The sequence below is a fragment of the Mobula birostris genome, chromosome 19 (assembly GCF_030028105.1).
Source record: "Mobula birostris isolate sMobBir1 chromosome 19, sMobBir1.hap1, whole genome shotgun sequence".
Lineage (NCBI taxonomy): Eukaryota > Metazoa > Chordata > Chondrichthyes > Myliobatiformes > Myliobatidae > Mobula > Mobula birostris.
Window position 1 is genome coordinate 40,109,269 of NC_092388.1, and position 26,330 is coordinate 40,135,598.

The window sequence follows — 26,330 nt, forward strand, 5'->3', positions numbered from 1 at the left end:
TTCCTACTTCCAGTAAATATACATTCAGTGGCTATTTTATTAGGTACAGGAGTGGAACTTGGTATGGTCTTCTGCTGCCGTAGCCTATCCACTTCAAGGTTCAACATGACATGCATTTAGAGTTGTTCTTCAGCACACCACTTTTGTAATGTGTGGTCTATTTCAGTTACTGTTGCCTACCTGGCAGCTGAAACCGTCTGGCTGTTCTCCTCTGACCTCCGTCAATTACAAAGCATTTTTGCCCACAGAACTGCCGCTCGCTAATGTTCTTTTGCAACATTCTCTGTAAACTCTAGAGATTGTTGTGCATGAAAATTGCAAGAGATTCGCAATTTCTGAGACACCCAAACGACCCCATCTGGCACCAACAATCGTTTCACAGTCAAAGTCACTTGGATCACATTTCTTCTCTATTCTGATACTTGGTCTGAACAACAACTGGACCTCTTGACCATGTCTGCATGCTTTAGTGCACTGAGTTGCTGCCACATGATTGGCTGATCAGATATTTGCATGAATGAGCATGTGTACCTCATGAAGTGGCTGCTGAGTGTATGACCTTCCTGCTTTTTCCTGCTACTGGTAGAGTTTCAGTTAAGTGTGCTAATGGATGAATGTAATTCCAGTAGCTCTGCATGGGGTCATGACGCCCCTCTCCTTAGCACGACATATTGATCTGTTGTCTGCGCATGCACTGTTGTCTAGGTATGTGCATTGTGCTCTCTCTCTGTCTCTCGCTGCAATGTGAATACTCCAGTTAAAGCCATCTCCCGTGTGTGTGCTTTTATTGGTGACCAGTACAAACTTGAATGTCAGAAAATATCACAAGCTGCACCAATAGTTACGGGACGAAACAGCGAAAGTTAAACAGCACGAGAAAGCCAAAGGACACATGAGTAACAGTGAAAGACGTGCTGAATTTAAAGTGAAAATAACATGCTGATGGCTTCAGTCGGGAAAGATGACAAATTTGATAGCAGTAATGAAGGCTGGGAGCCGTATGTCGAGAAGATGGAACTGTTTTTTAACATGAACAATGTGGAGAAATAAAAGAAAGCCCTTATGCTTCTTAGCTGAATGGCCCAAGAACATAGAGACTCTTATGCAACTTAGTAACCCCTGAAAAGCCAGCAAGCAAGACATTCGACAAAATTACTTGAGCTCTAAACCATTGGTATTAGCTGAGATTTTTGGATTTTACAAAAGGAACCAGTCAAAGGATGAATATATTACAGAACTGCTTAAACTTTCCCAGTACTGTGACTTTCGAGACAGACTTTCTGATGCATTAAGGGACATGCTTGTATGTGGTTGCATAGTCAAAGCACTCAAAAGAGGCTACTCTCCAAAAGAGACCTAAACTTAGAATGGGCATTGACCATTGCAATGTTCTTAGAGACTGCAGCAAAAGAATGCAGCAGAATTACAGAAAAGGAGGCTGGAATGTGAAACGCACAAAATGTCCCTGAATGGAGCAAAAGCCAGAAATGGTATCGATGTGGCAAATCCTCCCATCATGCAAATGACTGCAGAAAGTGTCACAGACAAGGTCACATAGAGAGAATGTGCAAGGCAGTCATAAAGCAAAACTGAGTGAAAAGTCTCAAACACAAAACTAAGCAAATGCATAAAGTTACCGAATGAAGAACAGAATCAGACAACACAGAGTCTGACAAAGGTAAATTGTCATGCCTAGAATTGCCTAGTGTAACTGAAGCAGATCACAAAATCATCTGGATCACAATACATGTCTTTGGCATAAAACCAAAAGTAGAGCTGGATGCAGGGTTAGCTTTGTCCATAGTTCCAGAGGCTGGCTACAACAGACTGTTGTCTAAGACACCATTAGAGAAGACCTCATTGATACCCAAGACTTACACAGGTGAAGAAGTGTCTCCCCAAGGCAAAATGAAAGTAAATGTGATTTATGGAGGCCAAACACAACAGTCAGAGCTTTATGTATGGAAAAGTGGAGGGCCTGTACTTTTTAGATATGAATGATTGAGGAAAATCCAGCTAGGCTGGAACTCAATCAAAGCTCTCAGTGTGGCATCAACTGGCAACAGCAACCCAAATGGTAGCACTAACCAGAGGCTGTCACGGCTGCTTAATGTTAATTAGAAGGTGTTTGATAAGGGAATAGATAAACGGATCGAAGACTTGGCCAAAAGCTGTTTGGGATGCCAAAACGTTCAAAATGCATCCCCACAGGCACCATTACACCCATAGGAGTGGCCATCATCACCATGGCAAAGAGTATATATTGACTTTGCTGGGCTACTCATTGACTCCATGTTCCTGATCGCTGTGACAGCTCATTCGAAGTGGCCGGAGGTTATGCCAATGAAGTCAACCACCTCAGCAAAGACTGTCTCTACGCTGAGGACTATCTTCACCAGAAACAGCTTACCAGAACAAATTGTGAGTGACAATGGACCACAATACACATCAGAAGAATTTCCACTGTTCATGAAAAAAAATGGCATTAGGCATTTCAAGTCAGCTCACCACACAGCAACGAATGAGTTAGCTGAATGGTTTATCCAAACCTTCATGAACTCCATTAAAAAATGATGGACAAGGCGGACATTTCTCTACAGCACAAGGTGGACAACTTCCTTTTTGTGCTTGAGAACTCTGTTCATGCGATGACAAGCCAAGACCCTGCATGCCGTTCATGAGCAGGAGTCTGAGATCTCACACAGATCTCCTGAAACCAGATCTACAGAGGAATGTGCAGAATAAATGTTTCAGCTGGTTATCAAGTGAAGCAGGAAGGAGCTTTGAGTTTGAACAGGATGTCCTAGCACATGATTACCAGGAAGACAAATTGTCACCTGGTAGGATAGCTACAAGACTGGACCACTGATGTACGCAGTGGATGTTGGAGATCAGACACGGAGACATCATGTGGACCAGGTACTGGATGCTCAGCCGAAGAACACGCCTGAGTCGATTGCATCCAACAGGATGGACACATTACAGTCACCAGACTTGTCTCTCAGTGATGATGTCACTGACAGCAATGTGGCACCAGAAGCTGAGAACATTGTCTTAGACAAGACACCTACCAAACTTAATGCCACGGCACTGATCCCGAGGCGCTGTCCTGAAAACAACAGAGCGCCACCCATAAGATTGAACCTTTAGAACTGTGAAGTTAGTTATGGACTGTTATTGTGAAAGCATGTCTATTTGGAATATGGGTTTATGAAAGGGAAATTGAATGTTTTGTACATATACCATTTCCTGTTGCATTAATCTAAAGGGGGAGGAAGTGTAATGTATGGATCTATTTCTTTTAGAGCAATTACCCCCCCCCCTTAGCACTATGTATTGATCAGTTATCTGTGCATGTGCTGTTGTCTACACATGTGCATTGTTCTCTCTCTCTCTCTCTCTCGCTGTAATGTGAATATACCATTTAAAGCTACCTCCCACATGTGTGTTTTAGTTAATCGATAGGTAGTTGTGCACAGACACAACAGGTCACGTTTTGGATACTGAGTAGTGATTTGTGCGTGGTAAAGCAAGCCCAACGTTTGCCATTTTCCCATTATTTACAGCGCCCAATAAAACATTGCGAAGTGCAGTACTTCTTGGCAGTGGATTGATAGAAATGTTTGCTTCCAAATCTGAGCTTTGTGAGCTGTATATGCTGAAAAGGAATCTGCCTGCAGAGGCTAGCAAGCCCAAATTTGCTACCTCATCTCAGTGTTTCATTTGGATTTGAATAAAACTTTGATAATATAACAACCTGAGTTTATATAACACACTCAGCATACAAAATTTCTTAAAGACTGCTGTCAATCAAAATTGATTAAGGTTCAGTGAACAATATTTAATTATATAAAAGTTGTTGCCTGGGTGGGGGGGGGTGGTTCTAGTTAGTAAGATGACAAAAGTAAACAGGTAAGTCATAAAGTCAGTCATGCAGCACACACTTGGTCCCTCAGATCACCATGTTCAATCTTCCTGTGGTACCTATCAATATTAATCTTATTTATCTGCAGTAGATCTAGGTGATCCAGGTACTTATCTAAACACTTCTTAGATGTTCTGAGAGTATATGCCTTCAGCACCATCTCAGGAAACACAATTGAGACTCTAACCACCCTATGTATGGGCAAAAAAACTCCTCCTCAGATCCCTTCCTACCTCTCATCTTAGAACTATGCCATCTTGTCTTAAGCATAGTGAATGATTGACTCTGAAAGACTGCTCTACAAGGGAAATGTTGAAAATGTTGAAAAAGTGCTGTGTATTTAATGAAGAAGAAGAAGAAAGCCCTTAACTCCGAGTGGAGTCATCGGGACACCGTCATGACGGCGTTTTTTTTTAGCAGGTTTTCTTATTTTTACGAGGCTGAGTTGCTAGCCCGATGCTCAACCCAGCACGGATGTAAAGCGTGCAAGGGAGCCAGCTGGATTTGAACTCAGGAGCCTTTGCTCCGAAGTCCGGCGCTGATGCCATTACGCCACCAGCCGGCTACGTGCATTTAATATTTCAGTTATATTTGAGTAATCACATGTGTGTTTATATATATAGGTTGATTAGGCATTTTTGTTCATTTAAAATAATTCATTGTGGGTTATATGTATAAATACATGAACTGCATATGTCATCATACTACCATGAGATATGTGTGCACCTTATCTGAAGTAAACTCGAAATTAGACCCAAAATTTTGCACTCCTGAGTCTTGCTTTGAATTAGTTTAATATTTTGAAGCTACAAAATATAACACAAAGGAATAGTTTATTGTCAGCAGTGCTGAAATTTCTTCATACCTGTAGATGTTTTGCATCACAACCTAACACACATCACTGAACTAAATCCAAGAAGCTAGTACACAAAGCACTCGGATGTTAAAAGATCTGCCTACATTTCCAACTTATTTGGTAATAAAGCAGCCTTTGTATGGAATACCTTACTTTACACAAGTTTTCAAGACCAGCGTTTGCTGTCAAATGCCATTGTATTAGATGACAATAAACCATACAGGATTTTCATGAATGCCTTCCAAGTAGAGAACATTGAACTAGAATAGGCATTCTAAATACAGTACATGCAACAGAATGGTACAATAGTTCTGATTTTGATAACATAGTGAACATATATTCTCAATGTGCCATCAAGTTCACAATGTATTAGGTGTGGCTCAGATGTTTCTTTAAAGGGATGGAGAGGAAATCATGGTAAAACACCCCTGGTATAGTGGATACTTTTCTAGCTTCCAGTTGAACTGCAAGATTGACAGAGTCTGAGATTGGCTTTCTATGCTTTCATAATTTCAGAGAACTAAATTGTTAGAAGGAAGTTTTTTTTAAAAAAAACAAAGAATTATGGGATGAATATCATCCCTAGGCTATCTAGTTGGTGGACAAGGTTAGCACTTGATGCTTTGCATTAACCTTGCACTTGGCAAGGTGCAATGAAAACGACGGCACTGTAATGTTCACTATGCTGTTAGCAGGAGTTAATTGAAGGCTTTACCAACGTTAACACCAAACACCTCACATCACAAGATGCAGAAGCAAAGCTGATTTTGACGTCTTATAAAGCAGATCTTTAGATACCAGTTGACAGTATAGAGCTTGATAAATCTGTAACCTAAGGGTCAGAGACTGCCAGAGAAATCAATGAATGCAAAATAGATGACTACTTTCAGAATTTTTTAAGGGCTGATTAAAAGAGTTGAATACACAAGGTGAGGGAAGTTATTTGCTCTGAAATAAGAGGCTTTGAGGCATGCAAGTGTTTGGTAAAATGCAGTGACTGAGTCGTTGCAGAAAGATCAGAGATAGATTAGGGCTGTTTGAGGGGAGCCAACGTTGCAACCAGAGGCATCCCCACCAAATAAGTCTAATTAGTGCTGATACTATGCAAAGCTGAAGCAAGGACTAATACTCCCCACTGCATCCTCTTTCAACAGACCCATATTTCCTTCTGCTTCAAACACTAATCCAGTCTCGCTTAAATTAAACAATGATCACTAGCCCAACCCACTTTGTGGGAAAACGTTCTACACCGTAACTCGCCACAGAAGTTTTTCTCCCCACATTCTTGGTTAACTCTTAACACTGGCTCTCCACCACAGGAATTAGATTTTCCCCAACTACATGGCAAATCTCTTCCTAATTTCAAAGAGCTTCATAAAGCAGAGATTTATTGAAAAGCCTTAGAATCTTAAGTCACTCCTCCATTGTAGTTTCTATCCAGGAGTGAACAGCACTGAACACATTGAGCAATCTCTGTTTTTTTTTGTCTATTTAAATATCCAGTACTTTCTGATTCATGTCACTTCAAATTGACCTGTTTGACCTGGTTTCAAGATTTCATTCAGAATCCTTTGAGGTTTTGATTCATTTGTCAAAAGAACAGTGTCAAGTGGATCCTGAATAATTAAATGCTTCCCTTCGTCAAATGTATTGCTTTTAGTTTCATTATGACAATAAAGTATTTTTGCACTTTATGAAGTATCATGGAAAAGTTCGAGTATTAGACACTTAATCTTCCTACAACCGCAAAAGAAACTGCAAATGTTGGAAACCATTGTGTTGAGACATTAACTCTAGTTTCTTCTCTTTACAGCTGCCTGATATTTCCATAGTTATATCATAACTCGTTTTTATTTCCTGTGCCCAAGTGTCATTAAAGAAAAATTGACAGCAAATTGTAATGTAATTTTGAAGGGCTCTATGCTGATGACTGCTGGTTTTGGACTGCCTCCTATATGTCTCAATTCAAGTGTTTCACACCACAAAGAGTTTAATAGATCCATCACATTTATTAGACATAATTCTTTTATTCAAGTTCTCCTGATATTTTAGCCTCCTTTCACAAGTTTATTTCTATTCTTCCAAACTTGCCTCCCCCTTTTCTGTTCTCTCTGGAAATGTAGGCTGGGCAAATGAAGTTGTTGAAAACCTATCTTGATTCCCCTGAAGTTTCTTCAGCTCGTTTTCCACCGAGAGTGTCTACAATTGGCTCTTAGATGATTCCATACCAATAATGACAAACTGTATTCAATCTTAAAACTGCTAGATGTGGCTCTATGCTTAAACCCTGGATTACAACCGAACTGCTGGATCTGATTAGAGTTAGGGACTTCTCTTTCAAAAAGACAAACAAATCAAAGAGTTCCTTAGATCTGGCTAAATATACAATGATTAATCAAAAGGTCATTAATCTTCATAAACTTACCAGAAGAAAATTTTACAAGAAAATATTCAGTGAAAACACATGTTCCAGAAAAAGAAATATGTAACACATTCCACATTCAAAATTCTTCTATCCCAGACTAAAAATGCTGTCTGAAATTTGCAAGTGAGTGTCGGACTATTAGGGATGATGCTTTTGTGTGAGGTATTAAACCAAGGTCCCACCTTTTCTCTCTTGTGAGGTTAAAGATCCCATGGCATGATTTTACAATTACTCCATACTGGTTTTATATGTTGTTAAATCAGTTTTATGGGTTACCTTGTTTGTGAAAAATTGCACAAAGTGCTAGAACCTTGGCTGAAGATTCACAGAGCAGTATGCTTGGGGTTCCCTTTGTAAAGCCATATCAAAACTTACACTGTTGGTTTCAGCATGGTATTCCCCATTGATGTAACACAGGTTCTTGCAGATACCAGCAATGTCTTAAGGGGACATATGAAGAGCAATCTTCTAGTTACAAGTAGGTGTTGCCATTAATTGAATGAATACAATAATAATGGAAGGAGTTGGTGTACATCTTTTAAGTACGTGAGAATTCTGAAGAAGGGTAGTGCCTAAGGAAATGTTTTTCATGCAAGTGGACCATTGAGACCTTCCAGGGCTACAAGCAGGCACTCCACACAGGAGAAGCTCTCTGTAAGGCAGGAAGGCAACCAATAAATGCTTACATTTTGGGAAATCCTGCAATGTAGGCAAGTGGCCATGCTCACTGTGCCTGTTCCTATGGGGTGTAGAAAAAGTGAGTAAGTTCTCTTCATCTTGAAATTTGGGCAATCTCCTTAATGTAGCAGTGAGCAGCAAACTGAGATGCTACAGAGATCAATGGCAGCATTCCGGAATGAACCTGAGGTGAGGATGTACACACAGACCTGGACTTTGACTTTGTAATCAATGGCACTAACCCACATGCAAAGTAGGTTGTAGGTTTGTAGGAGACCACGGTTCTCAACGAGAGCAGTTTGAGCCTTGGTCCTTCAAATAGTTTGGTTTCAGGGTAAATATATTACTTAATCCTCATTGTTCCATGTGTAAATAAGAACTTTTAGACCAGTAAATTTGCAAAGTTCATCAGACAAATTTTGCATGTTGCCCTTAAGGCATTATTGCAGAAGAGAATAAAAATCCCCTCATTAGTGAAGAGACAAAGGTGAAGATATCCAGAACAAAGTTTCTTGGCAGCAGTTTATCCTGATTTTCAACAATACACCATATATTTTGGTTTTGGAGTTGTGTGCAGTTTTCCATGGTTGTTCTGGCTAATCCTTAATCCTTGGAATGTGGGAGGAAACCAGCATACCCAGGAGAAAGTCACTCTGCCACGGAGAGAACGTTCACACTCTGTACAGACAGCAGCAGGAGTAGAAACTGGGTTGCTGGCGTTGTAAAGCAAAGCACTACCTACAGTGCTACTGTGCCATGTTTTCTGAATATCTTGCATGAATATGGTCTCCTGTTGGGAGAACTTTGCCCCGTCCTCCCTCTTCAAATTACTTATTCTGTTCTTCGTACATTACCTGGCCTTTTCTCCTTGGAGCGACGGAGGATGAGAGGTGACCTGTTAGAGGTGTATAAGATGATGAGAGGCATTGATTGTGTGGATAGTCAGAGGCTTTTCCCCAGGGCTGAAATGGCTAGCATGAGAGGGCACAGTTTTAAAGTGCTTGAAGTAGGTATAGAGGAGATGTCAGGGATAAGTTTTTTATGCAGAGAGTGGTGAGTGCATGAAATAGGCTGTCATGGTGGTGGAGGTGGATACAATAGGGTCTTTTAAGATACTTTTGGATAGGTACATGGAGCTTAGAAAAATAGAGGTCTATGGGTAACCCTAGGTAATTTCTAAAGTAAGTAAATGTTCGGGACAGCATTGTGGGCCAAAGGGTCTGTATAATGCTGTAGGTTTTCTATGTTTCTATATACCCTCTGATCATTCTCCCAGTTTGCCCTACATTCCAAGGGAAGTACCTGCCAATGCTTGTCATGTGTAAGTCTGTGCCCATTTGGGCATGTGGCTTTATGAGTGCCTTGGTGTGTGCATGCCTATGAGAGTGTGTGTGTGTGTGTGTGTACACGCACTTGTGAAATACAAGCTTGTGCATTTGTGTCTACATACACACACACATACACAAGTAGACATGTATACACATGCATGTATACAGCCTGGTATGGAAGCTTCAATGCACAGGATCGCAAGATGTTGCCGAGGGTTGTTAGATCTAGCCAGTTCTGTCATAGGCACATGTCCCCACCATTGAGGACTTCTTCACCAAGTGGTACCTCAAGAAGGCAGCATCCATTATTAAAGACCCTCACCATCCAGAACTTGCTCGTTTGCTGTTACTACCATTGGAGAGGAGGTCCAGCAGCTTGAGGACCCACACTCAATGTCTTAAACTCAGCTTTCTCCTTCTGAAATCAGAATTCTGAAAGATCCATAAACACTACCTTGTTATTTGTCTTTTGTAAGTTCATGCAATTTTTATCTTTTGCACTGCACTGCTGCTACAAAACAAGGATCTTCATGACAAGCCAGTGCTAATAAACCTGACGCTGGCAAGTTGGGAGAATGGGGTGAGGAAATGGCAGATGAAATTTAATGCAGACAAGTGTTATGCGTTCAGTTTGGGAGGACAAACCAGAGTGAATGGTAGGGCACTGAGGGGTGCGATAGAACAAAGGGATCTAGGAATCCAGATCCATAATTCTGTGAAAGTGGCATCACAGAGAACTCTTGGCTCACTGGTCTTCATCGATCAGGCCAATGAGTACAGGATTTGGGATGTTATGTTGAAGCAGTGTAAGATGCCAGAGAGGTTGATTTTGGAGTTTTGTGTATCGTTCTGGTCACCTACCTGCAGTAAAGATATCAATAAGCTTGAAAGAGTGCAGATTGCAGGATGTGAAGGGAACGAGGATCTGAATTATAGGGAAAAGTTGAATAGATTAGGACTTCATTCACTAGAGCGCAGGAGAATGAAGGGAGATCTTATGGAGCTGTACAAAATTATGAAGGGTATGGATAGGGTGAATGCATGCAAGCTTTTTCCCCCTCACATTGGGTGAAACATAAACTAGGAGATGAAATATTTAACGGTAATCTGAGGAGGATCTTCTTCATTCATAGAGTGGAGCAAGTATTGAACAAACTGCCAGCGGGAGTGGTCAATGGGAGTTCAACTGTAACATTTAAGAGAAGTTTGGATACGTACATGGATGAGAGGGGTATGGAGGGCTATAGTCCAGGCGCAGGTAGATGGGACTAGGAAGAAGAACGGGCTGGATTGGACTAGATGGGCCTAGGTGCCTGTTTCTGTGCTGCAGTTCTCTATGACTGTCTATTTGTGTGAGTGTATGTGTGAGCCTGTCTACTATCTGTGTGCTTGTGTCAGCGTGTGCATATATATTTATGCATGGTGTATGCTTACTTCAAAGGTTCAAAAAATGGTTCACAGGTTCATTTATTATGAAAGCACATACAACTCTGAAATTTGTCTTCTCCAGATAGCCACGAAAAAAAGAAAGAACATGAAAGCCACTCAGAGAGAAAGATCAAACTCACCCTCCCTGCACAAAAAAGAATGGCATCCTGATCATCAACCCCCAAAAGCCCTCCTTCACCTGCTCAGAACAGAATAGGAACATTGATTCCTAAAAAAAAATCCCTCCCACACACAAAAAAACTAACAGAACACAACGGAACATCAATCCCCAAAAACCCTCCCCTCGCACAACAAATTGGAAGACAAATGGGTGATGTAAAACACAGAATATAAAAACCACAGGTCTGAAAACTTGTGCTTGTGTGTCAGCATTTGTAAACAGTCTGTGCACTAGTATCTTTCTGCGCAACTGTTTGTTCCTGTGTTTTTATATATATGTGCACGCATCTATCCATCATTATTTCAACAGCTGAATAACTTGCCAAAAGTTACCATTTGAATGACTGTTTGGAAGCGTTCAGTGAGCAGTTGGACCTCAGGGTAGAAAATAAACAGCGGTAAGCTGAGAGAAGGCTGAAAGATTACATTTATGTTCTGTGTATGGTTTTACTCTGTTCCAACTCAATAGTTTGGTCAAAGAGTTTGCAAACGATCTGTGTTCAGGGCTTAAGCACTACTGCACTTAACACGTAGTTTTTCAAAGCTTTGCAGGTTTTAAGCAAAAGTCCTAAGGTAAGCCAAAAAAGTATTGTTGGAACACATGAAGCATTTGTAAGTTATTTCCATCACTTTCCTCAGTAATGCAGAGAACCTGCTTAGTATTGGCTTTTTATTGCCACGTTTTACACATTGCCAACTCACCCTACATCATATTTTATGAGTTTCAAATCACCATTCCTTCCTTAGCTTGCTTCTACACAAATTGTTCATCAGCCTCCTGGGAGAACGTTTTAGAATGTCAACATTGCTCTTTGACAAAGTAGATTGTATGACTTCTCAAATTCAACAATTCATCAGGTTCAGCTTGTTACTGATTGGTTCTGTGGAACAGCAGAGCGCAGAATGAGTTGGAGACTGTTCCTTGTGGACTTTACGTGCCAGTTTTAAAAAGGGAGCAGGGCCTGTTGGGATTTGTTTGCTGAGGGGGAGATTGCTTAGGTTAATAATTAGTAAGGACCAATAAAAAGAAGAGGGGTTTGAGCAGAACAAATATTGCGTAAGTAGACAGTGTTAGAGCGGTTAGGCTTTGGCTCAACAGGCTTGGATGAGAACAGAAGCAGGCTAGGACTTAAGTTTGAGAAGTTAGAAGCATAAGAATTGTAGGCAGGATGGTAGTTCAGGCAGTGGAATGCTCCTCCTGTGAGATGTGAGATTTCAGGGTAGCTAAAGGTCTTCCTGATGACTACATCTGCAAGAAGTGCACCCAACTTCAGCTCCTGATTGACAAGGTAAAGGAAATGAAACTGCAGCTGGATGTACTCAGGACCATCCAGGAGGCTGAAAACTTCATAGCTGAGTTTTTTACTGAGGTGGTCACACCCAGAGTGCAGGGTTCAGATGGTAGATGGGCGATCACCATAAGAAGTAAGGGGTAAGCAGTCAGTGCAGGATTTGCCTGTGGCCATTCCCCTCAGCAACAAGTATACCCCTTTGGATATTGCTGGGGAAATGACAGGAGGCAAACAATGGTAATAAAGGAGGCCTTGTCTGGTTGGCTGCCGGTGACTAGCGGAGTTCTACTGGGGTCTGTGTTGTGACTGCTTCTTTTTTATGTTATACTGTATGTCAATGATTTGGATGATGGAATTGATAGCTTTGTGACCACATTTGTGGACGATACAAAGATAGGTGGAAGGGCAGGTAATGTTGAGGAAGCAGGAAATCTGCAGAAGGACTTAGATAGATTGAGAGAATGGGCAAAGAAGTGGCAGGTGCAAGATTGTGCAGGGTAATGTATGGTCATGCACTTTGCAGAAGGAATAAAGACATAGACTATCTTCTAAATGTGGAGAAAAATCAAAAATCAGAGGTCAAAGGGACTCGGGAGTCCTTGTGCAGGATTCTCTAAAGCAGGGGTTCCCATCGTGGGGTCTATGAACTCCTCTGTTAATGGTAGGGCTCCATGGCATAAAAAATGTTGAGAATCTCTGCTCTAAATGTTAATGTGGGTTGAGTCAGTGGTAAGGAAGGCAAATGCAATGCTAGCATTCAGTCTGAGAGGACTAGAACATAAGAGCAAGGATGCGATGCTAAGGCTTTATAAGGCATTGGTCAGACTGTACTTGGAGAATTGTGAGTAGTTTTGGGCCCTTATTTAAGAAAGAATGTGCCGGCGTTGGAAGTGGCCCAGAGGAGGTTCATGAGAATGATTCCAGGAATAAAAGGTATAGCGTATGAGCAGCATTTGATGGTTCTGGGCCTGTTGTAGCTGGAATTTAGAAGACTGAAGGGGAAATCCAATTGAAACCTACAAATATTTAAAGATTTAGGCAGAGTGGATGTGGAGAGGATGTTTTCGATAGTGAGTGAATATAGGATCAGAGGACACAGCCTCAGAATGGAGGGATGTCCCTTTAGAGCAGAAATGAGAAGGAATTTCTTTAACCAGAGTGTGGCGAATCTGTGGAATTCATTGCCACAGAAGGTTATGAAGTCCAAGTCACTGAGTATATTTAAAGCGGAGGTTAATAGGCTCTTGGTTAGTCAGGGCATCGAAGTTTACAGGGAGAAAGCAGGTGAATGGAGTTGAGAGGGATAATAAATCAGACATGTTGGAATGGCAGAGCAGACTCAATGGACCGAATTACCTAATTCTGCTCCAATGTCTTATGGCCTACAAATGACTGCTGCAGTAAAAACAGGCATTGAGATACCCATTATTTGCTTTGGTTCAAAAATGGCTTTGAGTAATTTATAACAATTATACACAAAAGACCCAAGGACCACACACATATACAAAGAAGCAAGAGAAGATAAGGGTTTCAGTTTCTCCTGGAATTACATCATCCCAAATATACTTAATAACTTGACTGCCAATAAATCTACTACAATGGCAAGATTGTCCCAATATACATGCAATAAAGAAGTTAACTAAAGTTTAAAATCTTTGCCATTTTTATTGCTTTATGTTCTGCACACTATTTAAATTCGTAAATTCCTGATGTTGCTTTAAGAATATTCATAATGGAAGGAAACTTGTAATCTATCTGGGCAGCTCAAATACAGGTTTAAATAAAGCTGAGTACAATATCAAGTTCTAATGTTCCTTAAGATTTAGTACTAGTCTGTAGTTGCCCATCTGTTTAATGAATTAATTTTATTGTTATTATCTGTATACACTCATGCCATTACTATGCTTCCTTCACTAAAGTATCATTGTCTGTGAAGCTAATGGCAGAGAAATACAATGTATTCTTAGGAAGGATTATTGACTTCAAATGTTGACTACTTTTTCTTTCCATAGATGCTTCTTGACTGGCTGGGCTCTTCCAGCATTTCTGTTTATGTTTCTGATTCTTGCAGCTGCAGTTTTATTTATTTTCAATGTAAAAATAACTAGTTCTCTGTATACCTCAATGTTAATTGTCTGACTATTTTCTCATTAATAGCAGCTGTTTATATTTATGTCACAAGTACAGTAAAAGATTGAGGTCAATATTTTTTGGCTGTGTAAACTGGAACTGTGGAACGATTCTAGACCATAAGACCGTAGGTCCATGAGACATTGGAGCAGAATTTGGCCATTCAGCATATTGTCTCGCTCTGCCATTCCACATGGCTGTTTTTTTTAACCTCTCAACCCCATTCTTCTGCATTCTCCCTGTTTTTGAGGATGTGACTAAACACATTGATGAAGGAAGAGCAGTAGATGTAGTGTATATGGATTTCAGCAAGGCATTTGATAAGGTACCCCATGCAAGACTTATTGAGAAAGTAAGGAGGCATGGGATCCAAGGGGACCTTGCTTTGTGGATCCAGAACTGGCTTGCCAACAGAAGGAAAAGAGTGGTTGTAGACAGGTCATATTCTGCATGGAGGTCAGTGACCAGTGGTGTGCCTCAGGGATCTGTTCTGGGACCTTTACTCTTCGTGATTTTTATAAATGACCTGGATGAGGAAGTGGAGGGATGGGTTAATAAGTTTGCTGATGACACAAAGGTTGGGGGTGTTGTGGATAGTGTGGAGGGCTGTCAGAGGTTACAGCGGGACATTGATAGGATGCAAAACTGGGCTGAGAAATGTCAGATGGAGTTCAACCTAGATAAACGTGAGGTGGTTCATTTTGGTAGGTCAAATATGATAGCAGAATATAGTATTAATGGTAAGACTCTTGGCAGTGTAGAGGATCAGAGGGATCTTGGGGTCCAAGTCCATAGGATGCTCAAAGCAGCTGCGCAGGTTGACTCAGTGGTTAAGAAGGCATATGGTGTATTGACCTTCATCAATCGTGGAATTAAATTTAGGAGCTGAGAAGTAATATTGCAGCTATATAGGACCCTGGTAAGACCCCACTTGGAGTACTGTGCTCAGTTCTGGTCGCCTCACTACAGGAAGGATGTGGAAACCATAGAAAGGGTGCAAGGATGTTGCCTGGATTGGGGAGCATACCTTATGAAAACAGGTTGAGTGAACTCGGCCTTTTCTCCTTGGAGCGATGGAGGATGAGAGGTGACCTGATAGAGGTGTACAAGATGATGAGAGGCATTGATTGTGTGGATAGTCAGAAACTTTTTCCCAGGGCTGAAATGGCTGCCACAAGGGGGCACAGGTTTAAGGTGCTGCAGAGTAGGTACAGAGGAGATGTCAGGGGTAAGTTTTTTACTCAGAGGGTGGTGAGTGTGTGGAATGGGCTGCCGGCAACAGTGGTGGAGGCGGATACGATAGGGTCTTATAAGAGACTTTTGGATGGGTACATGGAGCTTAAAAAAAGCTATGGGCAACCGTAGTAATTTCCAAGGTAAGGACATGTTCAGCACAGCTTTGTGGGCCGAAGAGCCTGTATTGTGCTGTGGGTTTTCTATGTTTCTATGTAATCTTTGACACTGACTAATCAAGAATCGATCAACCTCTGCTTTAAATATACTCAGTGACGGCCTCCACAACGGTCCATGGCAATGAATTCCACAGAGTCACTACCCTCTGGCTAACCCACTATAGGAAAGTGCCTCTCCACATCTAATCTATTTGGGCCTTTCAACATTCAATAGGTTTCAATGAGATCCCCCCACCTCATTCTTCTAAATTCCAGCGAGTACAGACCCAATGCCATCAAACATTCTTCAAACATTAACGCTTTCATTCCTGGAATTATTCTTGTAAACCTCCTCGGGACCCTCTCCAATGCCAGAACATCTTTTCTTAGATATGATAAGGGGCCCGAAACTGCTCAGAAAACTTCAAATGCTGTCTGACAAAAGCCTCCGCATCACATCCGTACTCTTTTAATCTCGTCCTTTCAAAATGAATGCTAACATTATATTTGCCTTCCTTACCACCAACTCAAGTTAACCTTTAGGGAATCCTGCACAAGGACTCCCAAGTCCCTTTTCACCTCTGATTTTTGAAGTTTCTCCCTATTTAGAAAATAGTCTATGCTTTTATCCCTTCTACCCGAGTGCATGACAGTACACTTCCCCGTGGGCTCATCCACAGCCGTCCTAAAAAGCCATCTTGTAGGCATTCTACAAATTCCCTCTCTTGAAACCTGGAACCAACTTGATCTTCCCAATCCATCTGCATATTGGAATTCCCCAGGACAATCATAACATTGTCCTTTTCAATGGTTTTTCTATCTCTCATTGTACGTTGCCTGTATATAGCTCCTATCAGTCTTTTCCACTTGCACTTTCTTAACTTTACCCACAGGATTCTACATCATCCAATTCCATGTCACCTCTTCCTAAGGATTTGATTTCACTTTCTACCAACAAAGCTACTCCATTCCTTCCACCTACCTGTCTGTTCTTTCAATACAATGTGTATCCTTGGATGCTAAGCTCCCAACTATGATCTTCTTTCAGCAACATCCCAGTGACATCCATGACGTTGTGCCTGCCAATCTCTAACTGCGCGTCCTCACAACCTCACTATAAACTTGCATACCAGCTGCCTCGTCTTCAACCCTGTGACGCCGGTTCCCATCCCCCTGCCAGCACCCTCCCCAGCAGCTCCAGCGAACCTGACCCCTCAGGGTCAGGTGTCCTTTCTGTACACGTCATATCTTCTCCAGAAAAGATCCCAATAATCTGGAAATTTGAAACCATGTCCCCTGCACCACTTCCTCAGCAACTCATTCAACTGTACCATCTTCCTATTCCTTCTCTGACTAGCGCTTGGCACTGGGAGTAATCTAAAGATGACTAATTTGGAGCTCCTTTTCTTCAGCCTTTTCCCTAACTCCCTATAGTCACTGCACAGGACCTCTTCCCTAATTTTACCTATGTTATTGGACCTCTATCCACTCACCTTCCCTCTTGAGAATATTCTGCAGCCCTTCTGAGACACCCTTAACCCTGTGAGGCAACACACCATCCTGGCAACTCCATTTTCTGTCCTCCTGACTTTACCCTTGGCTGCTGATCCTTAGAGCTGGCCACAGTGAAATTGGCCTTGCTGCTGCTGTTGTGGCCTGATGGATCACTCCTTCAATAAGTCATCCCCTGATAGATTCTTGTGGATTATAGGGCACCTTCAGAATATGAGATCAGCTTTTTAAGGATCTGCATATAAAGAAGCCTTAAAAGAATCAGCACTCAAAGAAAGGGATCACGAATATTTTCTTGACCCGTGAGGAAGGAACTATGACATATGACTGGCTAACTCCTCTCCTATCTCAAAGGGCTGACACCTGTCTTCTATAGTGGTGTAGCAAACAATCGAAATTGAATCCAAAAGAAACAACTCTCCAGCTCTGGTCATCTAGAGATAGGCAAACCTAAGAAGGAAGTTTAGGTTTAAATGCAGCTCTCATTTGACACAGATGCTACTCACATCCAGCAGAAGCTCTCCTTCCGGTGATAAATTCCTAATCAGAGCCATGCTTTGATTGTCCCTTGTGTTGTGGCTGAGAAGATGGTGAGTCTCCTTTTTCAGCTCTGTGTCTTCCAAGGCTGCATCACAATCAAACATCAAATGATTAAAGTTAGCTTAATGCAACATAGTGTGTGCTCTAAGATAGCAATCATATAAAGAAAATCATACTATAAATCCTACTGTTCCTCCCACCTCCCTTATTGGATGGCCCAGCAGAGGGGAAGGTAAGAAATTTCATAAGAGTGGAGATGGTGCTGGAGACGCCAGATTACCCACTGCATAGCGGTCAATTAGAAAAAAACGCAGTGAGAAAAGATACACAGTCCTATTTTCTGCTCCTATAGCATGAAACTTTCCGGGATTCTGATTAAAATGTTGATACGAAAATATGAGAAGGGGAGAGGGGGATGGAATAAGAGCCACAGGCTTGATGTTTTGATCCTTGCATGGGTTTGCTGACTGGAAATCTCTGCTGTGAGACTGCATGTTTTTACAAGAACATAAGAGTGTGGCAGAGAAGTTGAAGGATTAGTAGGTATCTCTCATTACTCTGGTAAGGGTCAAATGCCATTGAGGCTCCCTTGAGGGTACTTTATACCGAGGTATTTTGGAAGGTGATTATACTTATGGAGAGAGGAGAACTGCGGTCGCAGAGAAGCTGCAAACATCACACAGTCAGCACCTGAGGACAGGATTTAACCAAGGCTTTGGCACAGTGAGGCAGTGGCTCTACTAGTAGAGACACTACTAGTGCAGGACAGAGATAGAGAGCTTAGCAACATGCTGTCATGCTAGCAAAACAAGTTGGTCACTGAAATCGGTAGTGGGGCAGTGCTGATATTGATCTACATCAATGGTGCTAAGTTTGACAAGTTTGAGAGCTTCAGGTTCCTAGGTGAACATCACTAACAGCCTTGATAATAGCCACAGATCTGCCTGTGACAGTAAGAAACTGCAGAGGACTGTAGACACTGCTCAGCACATCACGGTAACCAGCTTCCCCGTCATGTCTTCTGTCTACACATCTTGCTGCCTCAGTAAACCTGCTAGCATAATCAAAGACTGTACCCACACCAGACATTCTCTCATCTCCCTTCTCCCAATAGACAGAAGATACAAAAGCCTGAAAGCAAGTATTGCCAATTTCAAGGACAGATTCTACCCCATGGTTATAGGACTATTAAATGGTTCCTTCATACGATAATATTGATTCTTGACCGTACAACCTACCTCGATATCTGGCACCTTATTGTCTGCCTGTACTGCACTTTCTCCGCAGTTGTTGCACTTTAGTCTGCATTCTGTTATTGTTTCACCTTGTACTACCTCAATGCACTGTGATGAATTGGTGTGTACGAACAGTATGCAAGACAAGCTCTGCACTGTACTTCAGTACATATGACAATAATAAACCAAATCCAATAGTAATTCCAAATTCCATGCTGCATTAGTACCTACAGCTGTTAAAACATATCCCTGTGGCTGGTAGAACTAGCAACTCACTTCAAAATGGTTTTAAAAAAAACATGAATTTAGATTTATTTTTATTTTAGGGACAATGGACTTCAGCAACACGAGGCCAGTGAAGCTGGGATTGTTCTCCTTAGAGTAAGGGAAGTTTAAGGGCAGATTCAATTGATTTGTTTTTCATTCCAGAGGGCTTGATAGGATAGGAAGAAATGGTTTCACCAGCAAAATAGTTAGCCAGAGAACCAAGAGTTGGGAACCAACCAAGTTGGAAACAGACTGAAGAATAAATTTCAAAAGGGAATTGTTTAAGTACATCAGAAGCAAAGAATTTATAGGCTGTGGGAATGAATGGGGAAGTGGGACTACTTTTATAGCTCTTTCATTGAAATGAAACAAGCTGGATAGACCAGTTGGTCTCCTCTGCCGTGAGATTCTATGATTTCAAACTTTTCCTCCATCTGGTATTTATTTTCGAAGAAATTTTCCCCTGGATTTTGTTAAATTCCATTCAGCGTGAACAGCATTAGCAGTGTGAAAGAAGCTACAGCTAGATGGATTTGCAGTTTGACCGAGACTTGAAGCATGTTTGGTATGAGCAGCATGATGGAGTTTGACAATGTAACCAGAACCAACAAAGTGAGAGAGTTTAACGAAGTGACCACTTCTAGTGATGTGAATGGATTTATCAATGTGACTGGAACTTGTGGTGTGGATGGGTTTATCAGTAAAACTAAAACTCTCAGTTTCAGTGAGTTTATGAGTGTGCTTAGAACTAGCAGTATAGATGTGTTTGATAGAGTGACTCCAACAAATAGGATGAATAGATTTACCAGTGTGGTCAGGACTAATTGTGATTAGGTTTAGGAATGTTACCATAATTAACAGATTGAATCGGTATTTCCAGTGTTTATTTGGATCAATATTTGCACACAGAGTAGGAAACACTAGTGATACTCAACAAATCAGTCAGCATCTGTAGAGACAGAAACAAAGTTAATATTCCAGGTTCATGATCATTCATCAGAATTTTGATGATGAATTATCGACTTGAAACAATAACTCCATTTCTCTCTCCACAGATGCTTCCTCTCCTGTTGAGTATTTCTAGCATTTGCTGTTTTTTTTCCTTACTCCTGAATAGATATTACACATTTTATTTGTGTTCAATAAATTTTATAAACCTAAATTTAACTGACAGTTTACTGTTCTGAATAATTATTTTCCTTGTTCCAGTATTACTGGGATAAGACATAAAAATTAAGGGTTAGGGTAATGGAAAGGACATACTATATCTAGAAATAATTTTTTTTGATTCAGCTCTACAAATGAAAATTGACAGCCTATTTAACTGTGAAAAATATCATATTAAAGCTGACTATGGCTCTTAGCCTGAAAGGATTTGCTAGAAATTGGGAATTAATTCTTTTTCTCTCTCTCCTTTTTCTCCCTCTGTCCCTCTCACTATACTCCTTGCCCATCCTCTGGGTTTTTCCCCCCTCCCCATTTTCCTTCTCCCTAGGCCTCCTGTCCCATGATCCTCTCATATCCCTTTTGCCAATCACCTGCCCAGCTCTTGGCTCCATCCCTCTCCCTCCCATCTTTTCCTATCATTTTGGATCTCCCCCTCCCCCTCCCACTTTCAAATCTCTTACTGGCTCTTCCTTCAGTTAGTCCTGACGACGGGTCTTGGCCCGAAACGTTGACTGTACCTCTTCCTAGAGATGCTGTCTGGCCTGCTGCGTTCACCAGCAACTTTGATGTGTGTTGGTTGAATTAACTGACAGTTGTTCCTTCCTTTTCCGAACCCTCATGGAACTGAGGCTAAAACACAACAACTAGATATCCGCAGCATAACCTGCAGATGCGTCTGTTTTTTGTTCTCATCCATGCCAAACACTGACATCTAGTGGTGGGTAAGTGAGCACTGCAGATCTCAGCCCAAGTGGCAATGCATAATTGTAATGGAAGACCAACACATTTACTGGCTAAGCAATGCATTGTCTCCAAAATCTGTCATATTTTCTTCCCCAAGAGTTTCAGGAATTTTAGTGGCTTTGAAGGGTAATCATCTTGTCTGAGCAGCTGAGAAAAAGATTAAGAATAGGCCCTCTTCTGTGTGACATTATAATTTCTCTAAGGGGATAGATGCAGAGAGGTGGATGACAAATTATAAATTGTCTCAGCAGCTAAGTTTCTGAAATAATTAAATGTATTTCAAAATCATTTGAAGGTTTTGATGAGGCAGAATCACACACTAAATTTGGGGTGAATTTGTAGATCCAAGCAAGGATGATATATACTCATACATTCCTCTTATGCAGTAAATCAATTCAAGGCACAGCACATCAGTGTTAGCAGGGAAGATCTGACAATGAAATAAGGAATGATGGCCAAGTGCTTGGCCGGATAAGTAGGACTTTCAGACCATCTTTAGGGAAGGAAGAAGTAGGAAAACAGTAAGTTTGGAAAATGGAGGGACCTCAAAAATTTAGGACATGGGCGTTTGGTGCAAGTCAGTTCAGCAGTTGAGCTGAATTGTCTGTAGGACCTGACATTTTTGCAGTGTGGGCTGGGGTCTTGCAGGGAAAGGAAGGTTGTGCCACATCCAGGTCAGAGTTGTTGGAGTGGACTTGGAAACAATTCGATGTAGCAGAGCTGAGGCGAAGTGAAGTCGAGGAAAGATCCAAAGTTTGACTGACTTAAGAGCCGAGCCGAATTGGAAAGGTCGGGTCGAGGCCGCAGAACCCGAGTCTGAGGGCATAACGAAGTGGCAAGCTCAAGTCCGAAAGCGAACAACCCAGGGTTTGGATGAACTAAGTGCCAGACCAGATTGAAATGGTCGGTGTATCAGGGTCGGAAGCGAGGGATGGTCCAGTCTGACTCGCTGCTTGGTGGGGTTTGCTTGTTTTTGAGCTGGACTGAGGTTGAGGTCTGCAACTAGTGGACTTCTGTATCGTCTGCAGTGATGCCTGGCTTTGCGAACTTCAGTTCCGAATGCTGTCTGCTTGTTTTTATTGTTCGCATATTTTCCCCTCTCTCACACTGGGTGTTGGACGGTCTTTTGTTTTTAATGGGTTATATTGGAGTTCTTTGTTTTGTGGTGGCCTGTAAGGAGGCAAATCTCAAGCTTGTACAAAGTATACATACTTCGATAATAAATAACTTTGAACTCTAATAGGATGTGGGAAGGGGTTTGGGGGAGGAAGCACAGAGCCCAGAAATTGAGGATTACAGAGATCTGGTAAAGTTGTAAGATTAGGCATTGTCTGCAGAGATAATGAGACCTCATGGAAATTTGAAATAATAACTATTTTAAAATCACTGAACGGGTGCCAATGTGAGCTTGAAGAGGTGGTGGGTGGAAGCCAAGACTTGTGAGTATTGGAAGCTTGGCTTTACATAGAGGGCAGGCCTGGATTATTTTCCCAGAAAACATTTGACTTCTCGTCTTCGGTAGAGAAATGAACAACAGTCTCAGTAGCAGAGGAAACTGGGACAGAACTGACAATGTGAAAAGTGAGGAGATGAAGATGCTTAAGCAATTGTTCTATAGAAAGGAGGATAGGATGAATCTTTAGCAGCATTACCTCCGGGCCCATTGACATCAGTTGTCTAAGCTTTACACTTGTTCATCGGATAAGAATTTCCTCCAGAAAAGCATTTTATGCAGCAGTGTATACACTTTCCCACATTTCGGTTAAAACACATTTAAGTAACATTTCAGTATGTTGGTGAAAACTGATTGTCCTCAAATGGATGTTACACCTGCTACCCAGCCAACAACTCTCCTACTTGCTTTGAGCGAAGGCTCAGTTGCCACTTGATTAACAGTCTGGGGATGATAGGGGACAAAGTCTGCAAAAGGATATTGCAATTCATTAAGCATAGAGTTTGTGATTTCCTGAAATGCTATTCTTTTCTTTGTCATAGTCATATTTTATTGATCCTGGGGGAAATTGGTTCTTCAACGCAATTGCATTTTCCAATTGCATCATGTCACCTGAACAATCTTTCAGCAATTATTTCAGTGGACAAATTCCCCCCTGCATCCAAATATGCAGTTTTAAAAAATGGTGTTATTTTGATCAGTATTATTGCATTAGATTCTAAAGAAGCAGATCATATTTGTTCCCCTCTGTCTGTAATCTGGATCACTGTTGCCAAGCCTCAGGTTTAGCAACCGCTCAGGCGTGTCTGAATACAGTCATCCCTGACAGCTTTGCGTGCAGTCGACAGAAGAAGCTATCTACACTGGAGACATATGGGCGGGGGTTGGGCACGGAGCCATCTCATCTGTATAGCTCCACCCTCCACTCCTCTCATTTCAACCACCACCCCTCCCCCCTTCCCTTCTCACCATCCACCCCCAACCCATCCTTTAGAAAAACAGCGGAATTCCATCCAACTGAAACACTGAACACACATTGCCAAATGAGCAGAGCCCTGCTGTCACGCAACGTAGCAGACTGTCAATCTTCCCTCTGTGTCTGACATGCCGTTGGCTCGCGTTCAAAGCCATTGCGTGCAAACGGGCAAGCCACATAACTCTATAAAGAATTTCATAATAACAACAGCTGTTAAATATTGATGACTGCTGCCAAGCATTCAGCGCTGTTCTTAAAGGTTAAACCGGAATGTAATGGAACCTAATTCGTTGCTGTTTGCTCTATCAGATACCCAGAATTTGCTCTTTATTTACGGCAACCATGACTTTTAGCCACGATAGAGAAACAAGTATGCTAATTAATTACAAAAGCACACGCACGCACATGACATTTACAGTGGGGAGAAAGAACAATAAGCACAGATAAAACGTGTTAAAAAGGGCACAGCAGTGTAGGAAAAATAGAATTTAAAAAAGCTAAAGAGAAAATGCAAAGGAAAAGAGTAAAAATGAAAAGGAAGGAAGACGATTCAAGGCAGGAAAAAAATGGGAAATGAGAGGAAAAAAGGTGATAGAATCAAAAAGCGAGAAAGAGAGAGACAGAGCGAAAAGAGTGAAAGAGGGATTAAGAGTAGAAAGGCATGGAGTGGATAATTTCAGGTTTACTTCTGTCTTGGATTTTGTTGGCCCAGATTCCTATTTGGGATTCTCAGCAGTCACATCAGCTGACATGACATTTCTGAGGTGCAGATTTAGCGTGGAATTAGAAAAAGTCTTGAAAGTTATTTGTTGAGAGTGAAAAGAAAATAGGAAGGAACACACTGTCTGACCATTTTAAAGCATACGATTCATTTGCTGAAGATTTTTTTTAACAAGACTGTTTTCCAGATGACATAAATTTACTTATAGGTTATTTCCGTGATAAATGTTAAACTTTTTAAAATTGAGAGTGAGTAGTTAATTCCGTACTCTTAAATCCCCCTTCTTTTCTATCCCTCTGGAATTGTCCATGGTAAAAATGCACTGCACACATCTGTCCTTAGATGTAATGTTATTCACCAATTTTCCATTTTCTGGAATCTTTACCTTGACACCACTTCCTTCCATTTGAATAGGAAGTCTTTTATCCCTCTAAGAATAGATATAGTATTGATGTACCAAAATAAAATGCGTTTGATAGTACAAAGTGTTACCCTTAGAAATGAATACAACTCATTCAGTCCCTTGAACCTATTCCATATATTTATGGCTGATTTGTCATTCTATTTAGGTGTTTTTGCTACATACAGCTTGACACTTTTACTCATTATAGATGTATAGATCTGAGCCTTTAAATATCCAAGTATTACAGCATTCAGAGACTCTTAAGGCTTGGAACTCCAGATTTCCATCATCCTTAATATTATAAAACGCTGTCTCATTTCACCCTTGAGTGAGCTAGCTCCAGATTTAAGACCTATTTCTAACCTTTTGAATCTCCACCATTTTAAGTACCTCTTCAGATTACCATTCATTCTCCAGTCACAAGTGAATGCATGGCCTGCTTATGCAAACAATGTGCAAATATGTATAATATGTATGTGTTTAACAAACACGTTGTTATTCAAATTACTCTGTTTATTCCTATTTGATCCAAGCAAGTCAACATGCACAGAGTTCCAGATTAAAATAGGAAGAGCAAAAAGAACTGTATAGACCATTCTGTCCTTAGTATGTGCCACATTCATTAAACTTCTTCCTGGCATTAGCCAATGTTGCCTACTCACTGCAAGACAGCCTGTTCAAGAACTCAAATAGAAAAACATGGGGCAGTTGCAGGAATCATCTGGCATTCCACATATTGCAAATTTTTCCTGCATCGTTTGTTGGTGATGTAACATTTCAACTCAACACCAGTTTTTTCCTCCTGGCTTGCATTAATGTCATTGTGTCAGAATGCATTTCTAGCTTGTTGCCATGGGTCACAGCAAGGACAGAAAAGGCACAGCGAGATAATGATGCAAATTTAACAATATTCTCACAAAGTCAATGAGAGTTGTTGCTGAAGAATTTGAATCCTATTCAGAAATTTCATCCTCCGATGTTTCAGTTCCTTAATTTTTCCTACTGTCTTGTAATCTGGACATTGAGTTCTCAAAGTTCCTGCTGTCTGATTTAAAAGAAAGGCAATGTATTTTTCTCAGTTAAATGGAGACATTGAAAAAGGAATATTATCATAGGTTTGTTTGAAGCTTCTAAAATTAACTTCCCAAATAACTGGTGACTGCAGGTCAATGCATTGTTAACAGTTGACTTGGTGCTGTTAGTACTTTGATTTAATGAATAATATTGAGGGAATCTTATAAAACCAGAATATTACATGACCAAAAGATGCATGCCATTAAATTGGCAAGAGTGAATCAGTCGCATTCGGGATTCTGGAATCATGGAAGAGAATACTGGGGAGAGTTTAACATTGGGTTGTTTTAATATGCCAATATTTCCCAAGATAAAATTAATTTATTACAAATTTAGATCAAATCATTGTCAGGAACAAAAAGAGATATGAAGACTATTTCCTCATTTGATGAACTAGGTTAAAACAGTTCTAAATAGTTGAATGTTTTGAAGGTAAAAAGTCAAACCACAGGAAAGGTCTGAGACATTGCATAGATTGGAGGGTAGTTTGGAGGAGTATTTTGCAAAGATTTGTATGTTGTAACTGTCCTCTTGTGACCAAGCAATACACACATTCTGAGAAAAAAATAATTAAGAAGCTGAGATAAACCAGATTTAAATGGTGA

General features: G+C 41.0%; 1 protein-coding gene across 1 annotated transcript in view; it reads right to left on the minus strand.

Moving 5' to 3' along the window:
• Positions 1–26,330, minus strand: part of LOC140212298 (aryl hydrocarbon receptor-like) — a 191,450-nt gene that overhangs the window by 51,778 nt on the left and 113,342 nt on the right. The window contains exon 6 of the mRNA XM_072283002.1: positions 1,638–1,702. Coding sequence (XP_072139103.1) covers positions 1,638–1,702 — 65 coding nt within the window. The remainder of the gene's footprint in view (positions 1–1,637; positions 1,703–26,330) is intronic.